At 43.9% G+C, this 17,401-nt stretch overlaps 1 protein-coding gene across 2 annotated transcripts; it reads right to left on the bottom strand.

Annotated features, from left to right (window-relative positions):
* Positions 1-3,602: 3,602 nt before the first annotated feature.
* mtpn (myotrophin) lies at positions 3,603-17,070 on the bottom strand. 2 transcript variants are annotated; one of them, XM_047575573.1, is made up of 5 exons: positions 16,645-17,070; positions 12,666-12,779; positions 11,782-11,865; positions 4,930-5,044; positions 3,603-3,699 (listed from the first exon to the last, which is right to left on the bottom strand). In XM_047575573.1, exons 1-4 carry the CDS (start codon positions 16,723-16,725, stop codon positions 4,958-4,960), a joined length of 366 nt encoding a protein of 121 aa, XP_047431529.1. In that variant the 5' UTR covers positions 16,726-17,070; the 3' UTR covers positions 3,603-3,699; positions 4,930-4,957. The 2 variants fall into 2 exon arrangements, with proteins under 2 accessions (XP_047431529.1, XP_047431528.1); XM_047575572.1 differs by having other exon boundaries at positions 3,603-5,044; positions 16,645-17,051.
* Between the last annotated feature and the right edge of the window lie 331 nt (positions 17,071-17,401).

Below are 17,401 nucleotides of genomic sequence, written 5' to 3'. Positions count from 1 at the left end.
TAGGCTATTGATTTGCAGAAAATCAGGAGTCAATAATGGGCTAGAAACAGAGAGAGAGAGAGAGAGAAAGAGAGAGACACCCCGAAAGGCAATCAGGAGTCTGTATTAATTATGCAAATGATTTGGATTTGCTACTTCATTAAACATCATTTTGAGCTGGGTGATCACCGGAAGGTCTCTGCAGTGTGTGAGGGTGGAAAAAAAAAAAAAAAGAAATGAAACACATGAGACGCGTAGAGAGATTGTGGGCGTACATAAATGTGGGCACACATGTGCTAATTATCGCATTACTGTGAAGACATTCAGAAATCAATTAGGGTTATTTTCCCAAATGAACCGGGGCCCATGCTGCATGTATGTTACAGCATCATCCTAAATGCTCTTAATTATTTCTGACTTTCTACTGAAATGAAAACAACTGCTGCATGATGATTCAGAATATCATTTCTCACACTAAATTTAGCTCATCTTTTCTCGACAAGGTCAGATGCATGTTGATTTTTTTTTTGTTTCTTTTGAGACATTTGGAATATTGTCGTACTGAGCAGTATTTCTCGTACAGAATGCAAGCACGACATCCAAACTAATGATCCTAAGTAGGATTGGTGCCGTCTTGAAAGCACAGCAACTGTCCAGGGATCTTGTACGGCCCTCTGCAAAGCAATTCCAGGACTAAATGAAAATGCATTGCTGTTTATTCGTTTGACATTTATCATCAGCCTGAATCGCACACACTCTCGTTCTGCCATCAAGATTATTTGCCGGCCGCCGAGACAAAAGCAAAAATGGAGTCTTTTATATTACAGGAACATCACTGTCAACCGGGCGCAGACCTCATGTTCCCTCGGTCGCTCACTTTGAAAGTAATTTAAATGAGCAGAAATAAGATGGCATGAGTCAGGGAGGGGGCGGAATCACGAAGGGGGAGGCTGTCAAAACGTGGCCGAGTCATTTTTATCTTGATGTTTGCCCACACTGCAATAATTGATTTGTCTTTGTTCTCAGGCTCGAGTATGTGAAGTGGCAAGTGGCCCGGAGAGGCCTGCGTCTGTCTGATTAACAAAGCACTGCAGCTTTCGCCGAACACTTCATAGACCTTTCTAGTTTCTAGCCATCTGTCAGTCTTCAGCTCCCACTTTTTGGATGCGCTACTTTGACAGGACCTGATGCAACTCTTCTCCGCATGCTCGGTTACACGGTTCTTCTACCCCACGGACCCTCCGGGACGTCCACGATCAAGAACTCACCACAACTTATATTATTAGATCATCTTTGAGATATTAAGGTTTCCAACTATTCCACATTTGTTAGGCCGGGGAAAGTACACCAATCACGTATAACCTTATGACGTAGGATGTAGGTCTCCCATGTGCCTCCGACAGCTGGATAGTCTCATAAGAGAATGGACGGGAGTCTTCTGATGGTGTCTTACGGTGTCTGGCAACACAATGTTATTAGTGGGGACTTTTGGGTCCTGTGGGTTGAGGGTAGGGGCTTCTGTGGATCAGGCTTGTTCCAGTGCATCCCACAGATACTTCATTTGGTTTCAAGAGAATTTGGAGGCCAAACACCTTGTGATGTTTTTCAAGGTTTCATGATTGCTGTGGGGTACAGGTCCACATGAATGCCAGCTCCAAACCATTGCCAGCAGAAAATTGTATTGTCACAAGACGGTCAATGTTATTTACTCTCCTGTCAGTGGTTAGACCCAATCAGTGAAGGTGTGAACAGAAATGAGTTTTTAAGCACTGATTATTGTTTCAAATGTCAAGAAAGATTCTCATTCATCCAGGTCATGTCACATCTAAAACAACTTCAGGAGACAAAACGTCTTCAAGAAACCTAATACATAGCTGCCTTTGGGTTAGATGTGACACTTTATTGACTAAATGCCCTTTGGCGTGACATTCGTTGGAGCTAAAATACTAGCTAAACGTGAGCACTTAGAAAATGATTTCTGTTTTCCTTGGAATCGCTGCTCTGTGGGTCGGAGCTCTGGAGCATTTCCTATAGGGAACCTAAGAACTGGCATGACTGCAAAGTAGTTAAAAACTCATCCGGCTTCTGGTTTTGGTCCACCTTCTGAACTACAAGTCTGCATCATACCGAGCTACAGGGCAGAACTGCAGCGTAGTGCTCTTTGCACTACATTAGTCTTGGTTTATGTCAGGTTGGGTGAGGTATTAGGACCCGGCATGCCCCCTCCCTCCCCAAGCTATGTATTGTTTTGCTGGGTTGACTGCAGTCAGACAACATGTCCAAGACAAACTGTGCGAGTAGCTAATGTAAAGTAAAGGATAATTTTCTTTAATAAACGTGCAATTTTTTGTTGTGGTGCGACTGTTGTGTCGTGGCCTGACCTTTGTTACAATGAAGCATGAGTTTCTTTTGCGATGGAGCGTCGCACAGAATAACGAAACTGTCTGTGACAATGCTTGGTGAGGTTGGAATGATTTCCCGTGGACGGCGTGGTGCACACGCTATATCAGAACTGACAGTCACATTATAATGCGGAGCTTATTCTGAATCCAGACATTCAGCCAAATCTAGTGGGAGCCAAAGTCAGTCCATGATTCATAATGGAGCAGCCCGAGGCGGTAGATTGGTGTGACAACAAAGATTAGAATATGATTTTTTATGTTTGGGAGTTGCTTAAGTTCACTAATACTGATTAGATTGCTCAAGGCTACGGAAATACTAAAGGTAAAATTTGCCAAATAGATTGATGTTGCTTGTATTACAAAATGCTTGTACAAAAAATATCCATGGCAGGGAAAATGGAATGACATTTGGTGTTCATGTACAGTCAATTGATTGGCAGTTTTATTTAATGACGTCTTCAATTAAATGTGCGCATGGGCAAGTGAGCCCAAGATGCTTTCAGGAACAAACGGTGACTCATTGGCCAACTGTTCCAAACAAGTGAGGCAGCAGCCAGGCAGTTATTATCTGTGCACGAAGCACTTCACAACAAGGAACATAGCAAAAGTAGACAATTCTTATTGACGATTTGTGAAATCAAAAGTTTTCCCTTGTGCCTCCAAACAGTTGTAGCTCATCAGAGAATGGACATGGGTCTTCTGAGGGTGTCCTGTGGTGTCTGGAAACAAAATGTTGTTAGTGGGGGGCTTCTGGGTGCTATGAGTTGAAGGGAGGAGCCTATGTAGATACACAGATACTTGGTCAGTTTAGGATCTGTTTTTTGTGTTCTTGTGTGTGCCTATGCCATTGCTATGGGGTGGGGGTTGCCCGGTCTTGTGTAGGTGGGTGGTACGTGTCTAAGTAACATCCACATGAATGAATGTCAAGTCTAAAGTTTCATAGCAGAAGAGTGAATTGTCCCAGAATAGTTAATGGTATTTACTTCTCCTGTCAGTGGTTTTAATGTTGTGGCTGATCAGTGCAATTCATTTGGGTAGTCAAATGTGACTTGCTATTAATAGTATCATTTCCAATGTCTTTTTTTTTTTTGCTTGGGTCACATTAATCTGTTGAAAATATTTGTCTCGTCAACAAGGAACCTGATGATGTGAGCAGCCAACCTTTGGTCCCTTACCCAGTTTTCAGATGCCAAAAAAAAAAATGGATTCAGATAACGGAGATCATTTTTAGATTTTTTTTATTTATGTTTTTACAGACTTTTGTCACAACAAAGTCAGCAAGAGCGTCTTTTTTGTCCATTACATTGTAGTAATTCATCTGAAAGCAACCCAGAGAGGACAGTGATCATTTGATAGCATAAAAGCAGAGGCAGTTTAAACATGCAGCAAAACAGGCAGGGCTTCTAACCACTTCCAAGGCAAGGGGAATACTAAGCGCCCCCACCATCAAGTTCCGACTGTACCCTCCTAGTTTAACCATCATTCGCAGCCCATCAGTTACAAAATACACAGAGAAGCCGCAAAGCAAAAATAATTCCCCACATGAGGTCTCACTCCTGTGGCAACGAATTTCTGAAACTCCTAATTCTATTATGCGCCTTTTACATTGCTTCAAAAGGGATTCAGTAACAGAGTGTTTTTTTTGTTTGTTTCTTTGTTTGTTTTAAAATTGCAACATTCAAGTCTTCTAGTTAGCCAGCATGGTGATTGGTGAGAATACAGAATACCATATATGCATTAATGATGCCAAAATTTGTCAAAAAACACTATTTGATATGCAAGTGACACAGGGCTGAGTAGAAAAAAGGAAAGTCGTCACTTTCGGACCTCTCCCACCAAAACATTTCCAAAGTTTCAAGATTGGATTTGAGGAACAGTTTGGTCAACTTTAGAAAAAAAAAAAAGAAAATGGAAAAAAAAAAAGTAACCAAAGGTTGAGGAAGAGGCCGCACGAAGCGAAAGGTTAATCGAATGAAATTTTACAACCTTTCTTTTCAGTCCATCTAATATAGTACAGTGGAATTACTGTTTGAGAGATTAAGCCCTGGTCGTACAATACTTAGAATGAAGTTGTAAAAATATTAACACACTATTAATCTATTACCACTTGATTTCTTTATTGTTTTAAGAGACGACTGTGAGTAGGAGGAGGGTGTGTTTAAGTGCGAAGCTTTGCGTTTCCATTATAGAGTCTGATTTCTAATCTGAGCAGTGTTTTAGGATCCGAGTTAAAGAGCACTCCCCCTGGTGGTTTGGTCCCTAAGGGAGACACAACTGACGAGTCGTTCTGTTAAATGGCTACAAACAGACCAAAAAGAAAAACAAAACCCTATCCCCAAAAAAATCTTGGGGGGGAGTGGGGGGGAGGAGAAGAAAGAAAACAGGGTGAGGAAAAATCACCAGAGAGGCGAAATGAACCTCCAACAAACAGACAAATGCAGTGTGGAGACGGATCGGGTGAAAGGGGGAGGGAGTGGGGGGGGGGCGGGGGACGAGTCCATCTACTGACAGGGGACCACTGCATCCATCTGTGAGCCCGTTCACCCACCTGTCCAGCCACCTCCCACACCGTGGTCTCACTTTAACAGAGCCTTTATGGCGTCGGACTCGGCAGCGTCGTGGGGAGTAAGGCCGTCTGGTCCTTTCTGGGATTTGTCAGCTCCCTGCGGAGGAGGAGAGAGGACGTAAACGTTAAATGTGCTTAGTAGGTGCGACAGGTTCTGCTCACATCTGGTCAGGAAGAGACCTGGAACTACAGCCCTTTCACATCCAGACGTTTTTCCAGGAGATTTAGAGCTAAAGACAGAACGAAACAAACTTTTGCTTTTTGTTTTTACCACATCAGAAGAAACTGTGAAGGTGGAGCATGAGGAGGGTATGATCAGAGATTAACAGAACTAGTTCCACGCAATATTTCTATTAGCTGTTTTTTTTAATTATTATTATTACTTTGAGAGTTGATTATAGTTCAGCTCTTCTAACTACAGGTCCTGGATGATAAAGAGACCAAGTAAAATTGGAATTTCTGGTCCAAAAGTAGAATAACTTCAATAAAACCGGTCACATTAATAATAAGGATGTGTTGAAGGTTTGTTTTATGCAGATGAGTGATTGTATGGCCAGTAAATAAAGCAGGGACAAGCAGAAAAACGTTTCACTTTTTCAGAAAGGCTGAAAGAAACTGAACTGAGCTGCAGTTTATGCGACTGAAATGGTTCCCATGAGCTTTATGGTGGTCAACCATTAACAGTGAACGGTGTAATCAGCGGATGATGATGCAGCGATTTCAGCGGCGCACCAATCAGGCCTTGGTGAAGCCAGGTCAACGCCTGTTCTTCATGTTTTCTGAGTTGTTACTAATGCGTTTTTGTGTGTGTGTGTGTGTGTCGGGCTGCATCCTGTCTGGTCTGGTCTGGCCTGGGTGGGTGCTACATGTGAAGTACTAAAAAATTTCCCAGCACAACACTGAATTGTCACACGTTATTCACTTCTTCCGTCAGTGGTTTTAATGTTGTGGCTGATTGGTGTTGAAGCCCACGGTCACCTATATTACCCCTTATTGTACAGCTACCCTGGTTGAAACCTGATTAAACCAAAACATCCCTTTATTTCTTTCACTCATCCACTAACAGTTTGCTTATCTTTTTCCAAATATCGCATGCAAAACAAAGTCACAGACGCCGACTCACAAATCCATGTGAGCTCCGCAGCGCAACACAATCAATGTGAAAGACAAGGGAGTGGACCCAATCATTTGGATTAGCAAAGGACAAGAAATGGATATAAAAAAAAAAGAAAAGAGACAGACAGCGCGTTGAATGCACTTGTAGTGACAACAGATTTAATGGGCGCTGGAGGAGTGGAGGGCCGTGCAGAGGAGAGAGGTGCCTTTGTTTGACCAGCCAACTTTAGCCTCTTAGCGGAGGGCTTACAGAGCCGTGGCAGAGAGGCTCCATTGTTGGGTGGAGAGGCAGGGCATCACAAACAGTGTGACCCAGTTCAAGTGCCCCGGCCGAGTGCGAGGACGGTTGTCTGGGTGCAAATTCCGTGCCACGGGAGAACCGGAGCGTATCCCGAGCGTGGGAGATTTACCAGGGGCTGAGGGGGTGACCTGTCAGATCCACGTCTCTAATTGGTGAGGAGATGAAAGGAGGAGGAGGAGGAGAGAGTTTTGTCGATTCATGACATGCTTCGCGCCGCTTGGAAGTGTCCACCTGTCAGCGCTCCAGCTTTGTCAGGGCCCTCTTACGCAACTTGAGTTATGACGACTGCGGCGAGACAAAGTCCCTCAGTGGGATGGTTTCACTTTTGTGGCAATAAAACAAAAAAAACTAAACAGGTGCGAAGCAAAGTCTATATTATTTAATGTGGGCAAAAGCTAAAAGAAATACACTAGCTTCCTGGAGTCGGTTCTGGTTGAGACTCGAGTATGAGCACAAGTCCCACGTCCATTTTTGCAGGAGGTGTGGATTCGTTTTTTTTTTGTTTTTGTTTTTTTTTTTAGCAACATTTCTGCCAAGAGCCTTCACAAATCTCTAAAGATGCTGCAGTGCAACATGAATTCAGAAAAGAAGACATGAGCAAAGTGTGAAATCCAACTGGCTTAAGCATCGCGGTCTTCAAATTCCCCAAAAAATATATAAATAAATAAATAAATGAACGAATCACCCTCCTGGTATTTTATCTGCTAATACTCAGAGGGTTCCTTCGCTTTCATTTATCTTGTCGGAGACAGGACAGATTCCTGGGGGGGGAGGAAGTGAAACCAGAGGCGTTCGACTGATAATGCTTTAATGTTTGTTTTTTTTTCTGATATTAACTGTGGCTTTATCCATTTTCTGAACCAAACTATAAACCGTGATTAAAACTGGTGAACTTTTCCCCGCGCAGCTGCATTCACGTCAGGTACCTGGTAACCAATCATTGGACTCTCTACTCTGGTGGGTTCCATGGGTGAAAAGAAGAAATTTCTCTTTTTACCCCCCCACCACCACCACCACCACCCTCCCTTTGTCTCCAGCTCTGGGGAAGTCATTAGTAGTTGGTTTGAGACCATACCTAGTAACCGACTCCGCAGACCTCATTTAGGAGGAAGGAAGCATCGTTACTGCTTGACTTAAGCCCTTTCACCGTCCGTTCTACAACTGCGTGGCAACACTCGCGCTACGTGTGAAGGAACCGCTCGCCCTTCACCACGTTGACTACCACGCATGCAGCTCCACTCTGGTCCGTACTGCCTCCCAGGACACACCACGCCATCCCCAAAGCCCAACCGGCTCAGCGAAACGCTCCTGACGCCACTTACAGTAATGAGACGCCTCAACTGGAATAATGGCCGCGCGGTCCAAAGCTGATCCGGTCAAAGAGAAGCTGGAGGCCGAGAGAGAGACACGGCGTAATGAATGGAATACACTCTCCAACGGCGTCTTCCGGCGTCAAGCCGAGATGAATCATCGCCCTGGATTGTGAAGCCGCACAAGGCAGGAAAAAGGTCGGCAACGACCTGCCAAAGTGTCCATTAAGTTTTCATTAAGTCGTGACTAAGTGTAACTGAAAGGTTTCTTGAAGTTTCAAACATTGAGGCCGGAGCCTCGATCAAAGTCCACTTTGAATGCAACGCCGCTGTCAGACTCCTGACTTGTTGGCAGCAGTCAAACATCGCTGACCTGTAAGAGGGCCAATTTTATAACACGCAGTGAAAAAAGAGTCGATCGATATCTACGCCGGAGCAGCAGTCAGAGAAGTTGTGGGTGAAAAACATATCTGGGTTTAGGTTAACAAGCTGCACCGATCCTCGGCCCAAAAGAGAAGAGATCAGACTGACGAATGGAGAATCATTTTAGGTTGACTAGTGCTTTTATTTCCATGTTTTATGGGTATTAGTGGGTGTGACATAATTATTAAAGAACTGCTGAAATATTAGCATTGATCCTTTAATGCAATAATAGAAGAAGTAATCATCGTCGTCTTACAGTGAAGACATTTATTTGCACATCGGTATAAACCATCGGCTGTATGTCTTAAATATTTCTGTTTGGGATAATCGACTCTTCAGGTGTAAGTGCTGCAACGAATCACCCTAACTTTACAACTAGATAGTCTTCAGATCAACTTACGCATTAAAAGTTTTGTGAATCTCAAAAGCCCTATGACAAGTTAACGGTTACCTCACATCAAATGTATTGGTTAAAGTTAATCAAGTCCTTTTTCGAGAAAATCTTTTTTTGATTTATTTTGTTGATGCAACTTTATCAGCAGCAAAAAAAAAAAAAAAGGAAACGTACCCACAAGGAGGACGCCTAAAGAAGTCAAGCTTGAAAGACAAGAGAAAAACAGGAACTGTCTTGACGTACCAACACCGAGTCTCTTCCTAGTCGATGGATGTGTACAGACTTCCTCAGACATGAAAGGATGTGTGTCTGCTCATGTGTGTGTGACCTTCCATTGTTGGCGTCAAATTAAACGGCCGGTCTCTGCGAGCCGCGGTCAGCGCTCTCGCCAGGATCTTATTGCCCGGGTCACCTCTGGGGTTAAAATGGCCTTTCATAATTCATTACCAACAACAGGGGCGGGGGGCAGGGGTCGGCTCCCGGGGTGCAGTCGAAGGCCGAGCCGTTCTCGTCTGCCAAAACGCCGGCGTCCGACGGCGCCACATCCACAATGCTGGGCTCTCGTCGGGCTGCCTTTATCTGCCACAATGCGGCGCCGCGGGTGCTGCCCCGCGGAGTGGATGCACGGCGGCGCAGCCAGCGACGAGACCTCGGGACAATCTATTCATCTCATTTTAAGACACACGGCGAGTTTCCAGAGCTGCCGGGGGTGGATATATTGAGATCTGGTCCCACGGTGACTGTTGACCTTTTTGGGTGTTAAGCCTTGTTGGTGCTTAGTGGAGATGAGCGCGGACCGGAGCGGCAGAGCAAACTCATGGGTTTGCTTAAACCCTCGCCTTTCTCCATAATCCCCGTTCAGATGAGCTACGGCTGCCTGTCTCATCTCTCATGATACCACAGACGAAGGCTTCATTTATTTATTTATTTTTCTATAAAAAGGTCTATCCCAGGGCTTTTCATTTAGAATGTAGAGGTGGAACGTGTGCAGACGTCTATTTTGGACTGAATTGGCTTTCGGGAGGATGTATTGTGGCTGTGGTAATGTTACTGGTGGCAAGGGAAATAAAAGGAAGTGACTGGGTAAATATGCAGGTTCAAATCCTTCATTATGATATGGAAACGACCTGTGTGGACATTAAATGCATCAGGTAGTGGACATGAACTAGAGCACGCATTTCCAACCAAGAACTCCCTCTACATCTGTTCATCTTATTGTAGTGAATATTAATACAACTTAGAGCCAATAGGTGATTTAATATAACAGCTTTTCATGGAGACTATATACAATATGCTGCCAGACTTTATAACTTTGTAAACTTCTATTTTTTTTTTTTTCTTCCTGTGGGCATTGGCATCTTCCTTCAATCTATCTGAGAGTCGAACAGTTTTGATGACCAGCTGCTGGCAAATTGCTCGCAGGACTCCGCTGGCTCGTCGAGGACCGGAGCGTGCGGTTGTGTTTATGAATGTAGATGGCCCATAAAGACGACTGCCAACAGGAAAAAGTCTCTCGGAGCGAACGCCATTGTTTTCCACAAATAGAATGCGGTTTCCGCTTCTCAAACGGCCACGCTGCCGAGAGCAGTTGAAAGTGTCAACTCATGTAAAAGTGGCACATAGTGACTGTGCAGCGTGTGCAGCGTGGTGACTTCCTTTACCGGTAGAGTGACCACTCCCACGCACCTTCATTAAGCCGAGATCATAATACGGTGAAACAGCTGTGATGAGGAAATTTGGTTTACCCTGCCTTGTTTTTCCCTTGCAGGAAATACGTTCACACTACATGACGTTGTGCAATTTTCAAACCAAACTCATCATCAATATTTGTGCACAAACTTAAGCTGTGCCCATTGCTAAACTCCTATTCTGTAAGTCAGTGCTATAGAAAGTTTAAAGATAGATGGTGGAACTGCTCCTCAAAAGTGAAACCAAAGTAGAGCTCCCCCTGGTGGTTGGCTCCAGTACGGTATAGGTCATAAGCTCCATTGCCTCCATATTAGTGGATGGGATTTGGGACAAAATGAAAGAGTTTCAGTCATTTTAGGGATACATTTTAATATAAAGCTGGTGCATGGTCAAGTAGGGCTGGGCAGTATTTGTGCTTCAATGTAGGGCTTCTGAACACACATGGGGCGACTGCGTCACGGTGAGGCATGGTGAAGTGGCTCCCAAAGTCAGAATATGTTTGACTTTGTGTAAGAATTTTTAAAAACACTGTGATATACAGTGATACCGCCCCAGCCCTATGCTCAAGTGTCGACTCTTTGGATAAGTTTCGTTTTACTTGACGCATGAAAAAGTATAGTGTATAATCTAAAACGTGGCTCCACTCTCAGACTGTACTGCTCCAAACTCCAAACTCGTATCCCTGGGAAAATAGCATCAGTTTGGCCAATGCAAGGAAGTGGCGACACTGTATATGTATTTACGTACTGTCTGCACCCATATGAGCTCACCTTTTGTTGAATATAACGAAATATGAGACATGTCACAGGACACCGTCAACTGTAAACACAAGTCGCTATTGTGACTTGAGTTTGCGTCACACTCATTGTCGTCAATTCATCTGCACTCAAGCTCATTTTGACTGTGAATGAACAGAACTACTGTGGCCCAGACAATCTGAAAACCGTGCATGAGTCAAACATTCAGGTAAGACGCGCACGCAGATGCACCGACTTTCACAATAAATAACAAAAGCACCTCCACTTGCAAATGAGGCCTTCTATTTGCCTGTGACGGAACTGCACAAATCTGTTTTCCGTGGCTGGATGAAACTGGATGGATCGGACATTTATTATGGTATGCTTGTTATTCAGTTGTGGCGCTGCAGCCGGTGCCAGCTGTGCCCGCCTCAGTATCGTGTCTGCCCTCACAGCTGTGACTAGACGCGCAAAAGGGCGGCAATCGGATCTCGGCCGACCGAGGTACCGGTCCCACGACTAAACACCTGGGGGAGGCCGAGGCGGGAGGACTGAGCAGAGCGACAGCAAAGGGCGGTGCCCCCGTGAATGAAACTGCTTAAAAACGCAGACAAAAAAAGAAAGAAAGAGAGAGAAAAAAAAAAAAAAAACAAGTGAACAGCAGCTATACTCCGGGATGCTCCATGAACATTCGAGCACGGCCTCCATGGGACGGGGCTAAAGGGGCCTTTTGTCCAGTGAGTTACCTCATCAGCACTCACGGCTCGCAGCCTCTGACACATCAACATGCACTGACGGGTGAAAGACACCAGCGCACTTGTGTGCGCGGGGGGGGGGACGTACATGCACTCATGCGAAAATTACCTTTTCCACCAGGAACTTGACACAGTTGATGTGACCCTCCAAAGTGGCTATCATCAGCGGAGCGAACCCGTGTTTGTCTGGAGACTGTGGAGGGAACGGAGGAGAGATACTGAGTACTTGGAGAAAAGCTTCATAAACCAGCAGAACATAGGGCACAAGGGCGTATTCTTCTTTTATAATCGCTAGCCTAATAGCATAATTGTCCAAATCATGTTTGAAAGTTTTCGGAAAACAAGAAAAAAACACAAGTTTTAGCAAGCACATTGGTATTTTTATTAACAATGGAACAGTAAGTCAAAACATGACATATGCAATGATGCTATTAGGCTAATGAAATGAAAAAAGGAGCTTCAGCAAGAGAGAAGTTTTCCTTCTCCCTCATCATAAACAGAAAGTTTTTAAAGCTTGGGAGCTAAAGCAGGAGCTGAACACACTGTAAAACCCTTGTGTCTTCAAGGTCAGAGATGCAACTTGCTGACTTGGGTGTGTCAGGAAGCACTGTAGAAACTCGATGGAACACTATTGACTGTTTCTCAAAAGCTCTTTTCCTGCAGAGCCCACCCCCCCGGCCCCCCAAATGTTCAACTTGTGTTCAAAAATGCATGTTGTTTTGCACATACAGCCCTGCAAGTAACTCGAGATATAATGTGCAAATTATAAATGAGTTCGGAGGCTGTGGATCGGTTGCTACCACATGACTAGAACACTTTTCCTGACAAGTTTTGTTTGAACACCCAGATAACGCTGGTGCATAAACGAAGAAACGAGCCTAGACTGCGAAGGGAAGCAGGCCCGGGCAACGGTTATTTTTGTGGTCGCTGCAGCCCTGGATGGCAGGCAAATGATCATGCAAAGTGTGAACGTGAGGTCGCAGAGGCTCTTACATTGATTTCCGCTCCCAAGGAAAGGAGGAACTGCATCACATCTATGTGGCCGAAGTCTGAAGCGTAATGAATAGGTCTCCTCCCACCGCACAAGGTCCGGTTTACATCTTCAGTCTGGGAAAGAAAAAAAACAAAAAAAACACAAACTCAGTATCGTTGCAAGCCAGCTTCGACTTGCAACAGAAACTCGCACTGCTGATACAAGCTCATAATCAAATGAAGTGGCAAGAATGCGCCGTCTCACTCCTTTATTAGACAGCCGCGGCGTTCAGACTGTTAACCTTGTGCTAAAGATAAAAGACAGACACATTCACCAACTTCCTTGTTCCCCTTACTATACTAACCGCACACACACACAGCAGAGCCGTATACCAGGTGGCCCTCCAATCACACACACACACACACACACACACACACACACACACACACACACACACACACACACACACACACACACAGCACAATGAAAGACAAATCAATCACAGATGTGGCCGTCAGTGCCGACTTTTCTCAAAACTCTGCGCAATTGACAAATTGAAGAAATATAGAATATCTTGTTACGCATTCACATTTAACACCTGAGATGACAGCCTAGCTTTTGCAGTCTCACGGGGCAACTAGGTGAAAATCTAATAAAGCAGAGATGCCAATAAAAGAAGAGCAAATAGCAGTGAGAGATACGGCATAGTGTTTTTATTATATTGATATCAGATTACATATGACCTGGGATCCTGGTACTTAGGAAACAATGATTTAGTTTTCTTTCCTAGAAAAAACACCAACATTACACGTTAATGATGCGCATTTCTTTAAGTTGACTAAACTGCTATAGCACTTTCCCCTAGTGGACACAAAACACATTTATTTGGCTAATATTATTACTTAACTAACTAGTGATAGGGCTGTGTATGTGTCGATTGTGGTTTCATATACACTGCTAGAAGATTAACGCTATCAATCACACTCGTGCTTTTACCTCTATGACAAGACAAAGGCAACAGCCCTTTATAGATACTGACATATGATTAATTACATTTCAATGCCAAACGTAAAAAAACTGACTTGTGTGATGAATCGGGTCCAAATCTTTGAAAAGTTCCACCACTTTCTTTCCACATTCTCTTTCCTCGTTCCCTGGGCTCAGGTGAAAGTGAGGACCGACTGAGTCGCCAATAAATTCCCAAACATCATAATCCACGCCCCCTGCCTCTGACTGCCAATCACTCACTTTTATCACAACGTCCCCTCAAGGTCAAGTCCAACACGCTGAACACAATCCTTCATCTTCCGCGCGACCCCACGGTATCCATTAGCAATGATGGCCATCAAACCTTGACCTCTTCTAATGGCGTTTAAATGTTTCTTTCAATTGCTGCAGCTCCGATGGTTGAAGTCACAATAAAGAAAGGATAAAGAACTGCAGCGTTACCAAGCAGGCCAGCGTGTTGACATCACCACTGAGGTGTTGCCTAAGCGCTTTGTGTCACCGCTTCGTTAAAAAAAATGGTCAAATAAGACACACACATTGATCGCATAACATAATGACCACCTTCTATATTGTGTAGGTCCCCCTTGTACCGCTGAAACAATCGTCAGAACGGACACAGGCTTTCTAAGGTATGCTGTGGTGTCTGGTAACAGAATGTAGTTTAAGTGGGGCCTTTGGATCGTATAGCTTGAGGGGAGGGTCCTCTGTGCTTGATTAGTTTGGGATCTGTTCTTTGAGTTGTTCCTAAGCCATTTTTGTGCGTGTCCGTGTCAGGCTGACGCCATCAATCGGTGTCATTGCCACGGCTGCCTGGTCTGGTATTCACGTGGAACATCCACGCAGATACAGGTCCAGAAGTTTCCCCGGCAGAACACTGAACTGTCACAAGCTGGTCAGTGTTATTCACTTCCCCTGCGAGGGGTTTTAATGTTGCGGCTGATTGGTGCATGATTGACTGATGCCGTGTCAGTGGAGTGCTGAAAATTGATTTTCATTGTCACGCAGCGGCAAGTGCTGGGCATCAGTTTGCAGCCTCACATCACCGGCTTTCATTAAAAATGACTTGCGGCCTGTTGCTTTTTCCGCTGGTAGCGTGAACACAGCGTTGAAACGGGACCGTCAGAAATAGTAAACCTCTTCCTGCGGGGAGAAAAGTTAAAGGAAGGGCTACAAATCTAATTCTGCTTAAAATTCAGCAACTCTAACAACGACTGCAGATTAATCAGTGATGACTCATAAATGAGAAGGACCCAATAAGAAACAGATAAGTGCACTTTACAGGTGTAAGTGCAATAAAGTTGGTTAACTATAGGGATAATGCAATTTAATCTGCAACCTAATTGTATACTAGAGTGCAGTAATTTAACAAGCACTACCTAGTTAGAGTCAAATAAGTTATTCATTTAGCTACATGGACAACACCTCCCACCCCCTCCATGAGACTGTTAGAGCCCTGAAAAGCTCTAAAAGTGACAGACTTCTTCACCCACTGTCTGTATCCTCAACTTGTAGATGTATATCTGTGTGTACATATATAAGTATGCTCAAACTTTCATATCTTATTTGTCGTCTGACTTCCTCGTCATATATCTTTCATGTTATTTTTTCCCATATGTAGTCCACCTATATGAGCACTGTTTGTTGCGAGTGTTGAATGTTTCTGTTTGTTTCTGTTTCGCTGCTGCCAAACAATGTGCATGCCCCCCCATTGTGGGATAAATAAAGACATATCTTATCTTAAAGCTACATTCAACTAATTGTTTACAACGGTCTAAGATGGGACTTTCTATTCCTGTTCTGGAAGACTAGCTAGAAAAAGCTTTTGTGTGCAAAACAAACAGATTTTTATTTTTAGTCCACTGTTTTTTTTGTTTTTTTGTCATTGTCATTCAAGCTATGCAGCAGCAGCAGCAGCAGCAGCTTATCAGACTGTGCTGGATCCTGGGCCTGTCTGGCCGGTTAGCCAGCTAACAAGGCCAGCATAGCGGTTACCTGACACTAAAGCGCATACTGTACACTTCTGTACACTTTTAAGGCTGTCCACAACCTCGCCCGTGGACCACCTGACATCACCCACAACATCGTCTCTCTCCCTGCTTTGAAAACCAGACTGTGCTCTCTGCGTGCTGCTCCTTCGCTGACATTTGAATGTTGTTTATTATATTTGGATGGTTTTGCATGGTATTTCTTTTCTCTTATTTGGATGTTTCAATGTTGTTTTATTGCATGTTTATTCCGTAGTGTTGGGGATTACCTATTTCATGCACTACTCACACTGTCAACCATGTACACACTGTTCATAATCTGTAAACTCTGAGCACATATATATTTATATTATGTGTGTGTGTTTATATATACACAACTTCCCCAACTGTGTAGTGTGCTAACCAGCTATGAATCAGTCAAAACGAAAATATGTTTCGTTTAAAGTACAGCCCATACACACCCATTTCTAGGGATACTCAAGCACCCTGAGACTTTATCCCAGGACCCCTAAAGATAATTTAAAAAAAAAAGTTCTTACTCTTTAAGGGTTGTCTATGATAAGATGACAAAATACTCAGCACAATAGCAGGGTTGGCTATATAAGTTACTCTTCATCCTCTCATTTAAAAACAACCTATTTTCTTCATTTTTTAAACCAAATGAGCGCTTTATGACACAGTAGGTTGACATTAAAGCATTCCTAAAGCTCTGACTCACTGTCTGAGGCTAACTATGCTAACCAGACTCACACCGGAGTCCGTGCTAACGTGCTTCGCCGCCGTGCAAATGCTCCCACACAAAATTTCCCTTAATTAAAAAGACTAACGGCAAACGTACGGGATTCACCAAGCCCCGTTAGCTTGCCAGTTTTGGGTTACCTAACTTCACATTTCCCAACCTACCCGCTATCTAGTTAGCAAGTTTTTCTTGTTAGCATTCCCAATCACAGGCTAAGCAGCCACCTGTCGGACCCTAGCTTGTCCACTCAAATAACATCACCCTCACCGTTGCCAGTTTGGCTTTGACCTCGTCCAGGTCTCCGGTCTTCAGTGCCCAAATCAGGTTTTTGTCTTCGTTATCTTCCATCTTCCTGTGGCTGCTCTTGTTACGCCAAGTTGAATGCTAGTGCTTTCAAAGTAAGCTAGCTCCAGCCACAAAACTCTTCCTAACGTCGCGGTTAGCGCGCTAGCAGATTCCGTTTGAATAGAATCCCCCTTTAAATGCTCGAGATAAAAATTTTCGTTTCAAATTTGCTGACCCTCCGAATAGGGAACAGGTAAAACGGTAAGTTCTTCTTCCCAGACAGGGATCCGCCTTTCTGCCACACAGAAATGTTTCCGATACTTTTACCCGGAAGTTAACCTTTAAGGGTAAAATAGATGTTGCGTTTACGTGCTAATGTTGAAAGCAACGCTTCTCCGGTTATCATAGTTTCATAATGCAAAGCACAAATCGCAGTTCCCGTTATATGCTTTAAACTCGTCGTGGCAAAAATTCTTTTCCTTTCCAAAACGTTTACATTCACTGGTTAATGACTAAATGCTTGCAGTCTGAACGTTATCATGTAGAGAATAAAAGGGAAGCGGAAATTCCTACTCGTAAATGAGCCGTGACAATATTTTTTTCTTTTTTTTTCTTTTTTTCAAAAGCAAAAGCAGCAGCAGACGATTGTCAACAGGTTTCCATGTCTTTACACAAAGCAGCCGTCCCTTTGGGAATGTTCAGAAATATAATAGTGAGCGTTAAATATAGGATTAAATAT

This window comes from Mugil cephalus, chromosome 22 (genome assembly GCF_022458985.1).
Source record: "Mugil cephalus isolate CIBA_MC_2020 chromosome 22, CIBA_Mcephalus_1.1, whole genome shotgun sequence".
In the NCBI taxonomy this organism is placed as follows: domain Eukaryota; kingdom Metazoa; phylum Chordata; class Actinopteri; order Mugiliformes; family Mugilidae; genus Mugil; species Mugil cephalus.
Note: the sequence above shows the minus strand (reverse complement) of the source record. Positions and strands in the feature narration are given on the sequence as shown.

Excerpts from the sequence above, each read along its gene's own strand:
- mtpn (XM_047575573.1), bottom strand. The coding sequence starts at position 16,725 with ATGGAAGATAACGAAGACAAAAACCTGATTTGGGCACTGAAGACCGGA. Across the intron at positions 12,780-16,644 it reads TCAAAGCCAAACTGGCAACG|ACTGAAGATGTAAACCGGAC; the intron begins GTGAGGGTGATG and ends TTTCTTTCCCAG. Across the intron at positions 5,045-11,781 it reads TCAAGTTCCTGGTGGAAAAG|GGAGCTGACAAATCCCAGAA; the intron begins GTAATTTTCGCA and ends CCTCCTCCGCAG.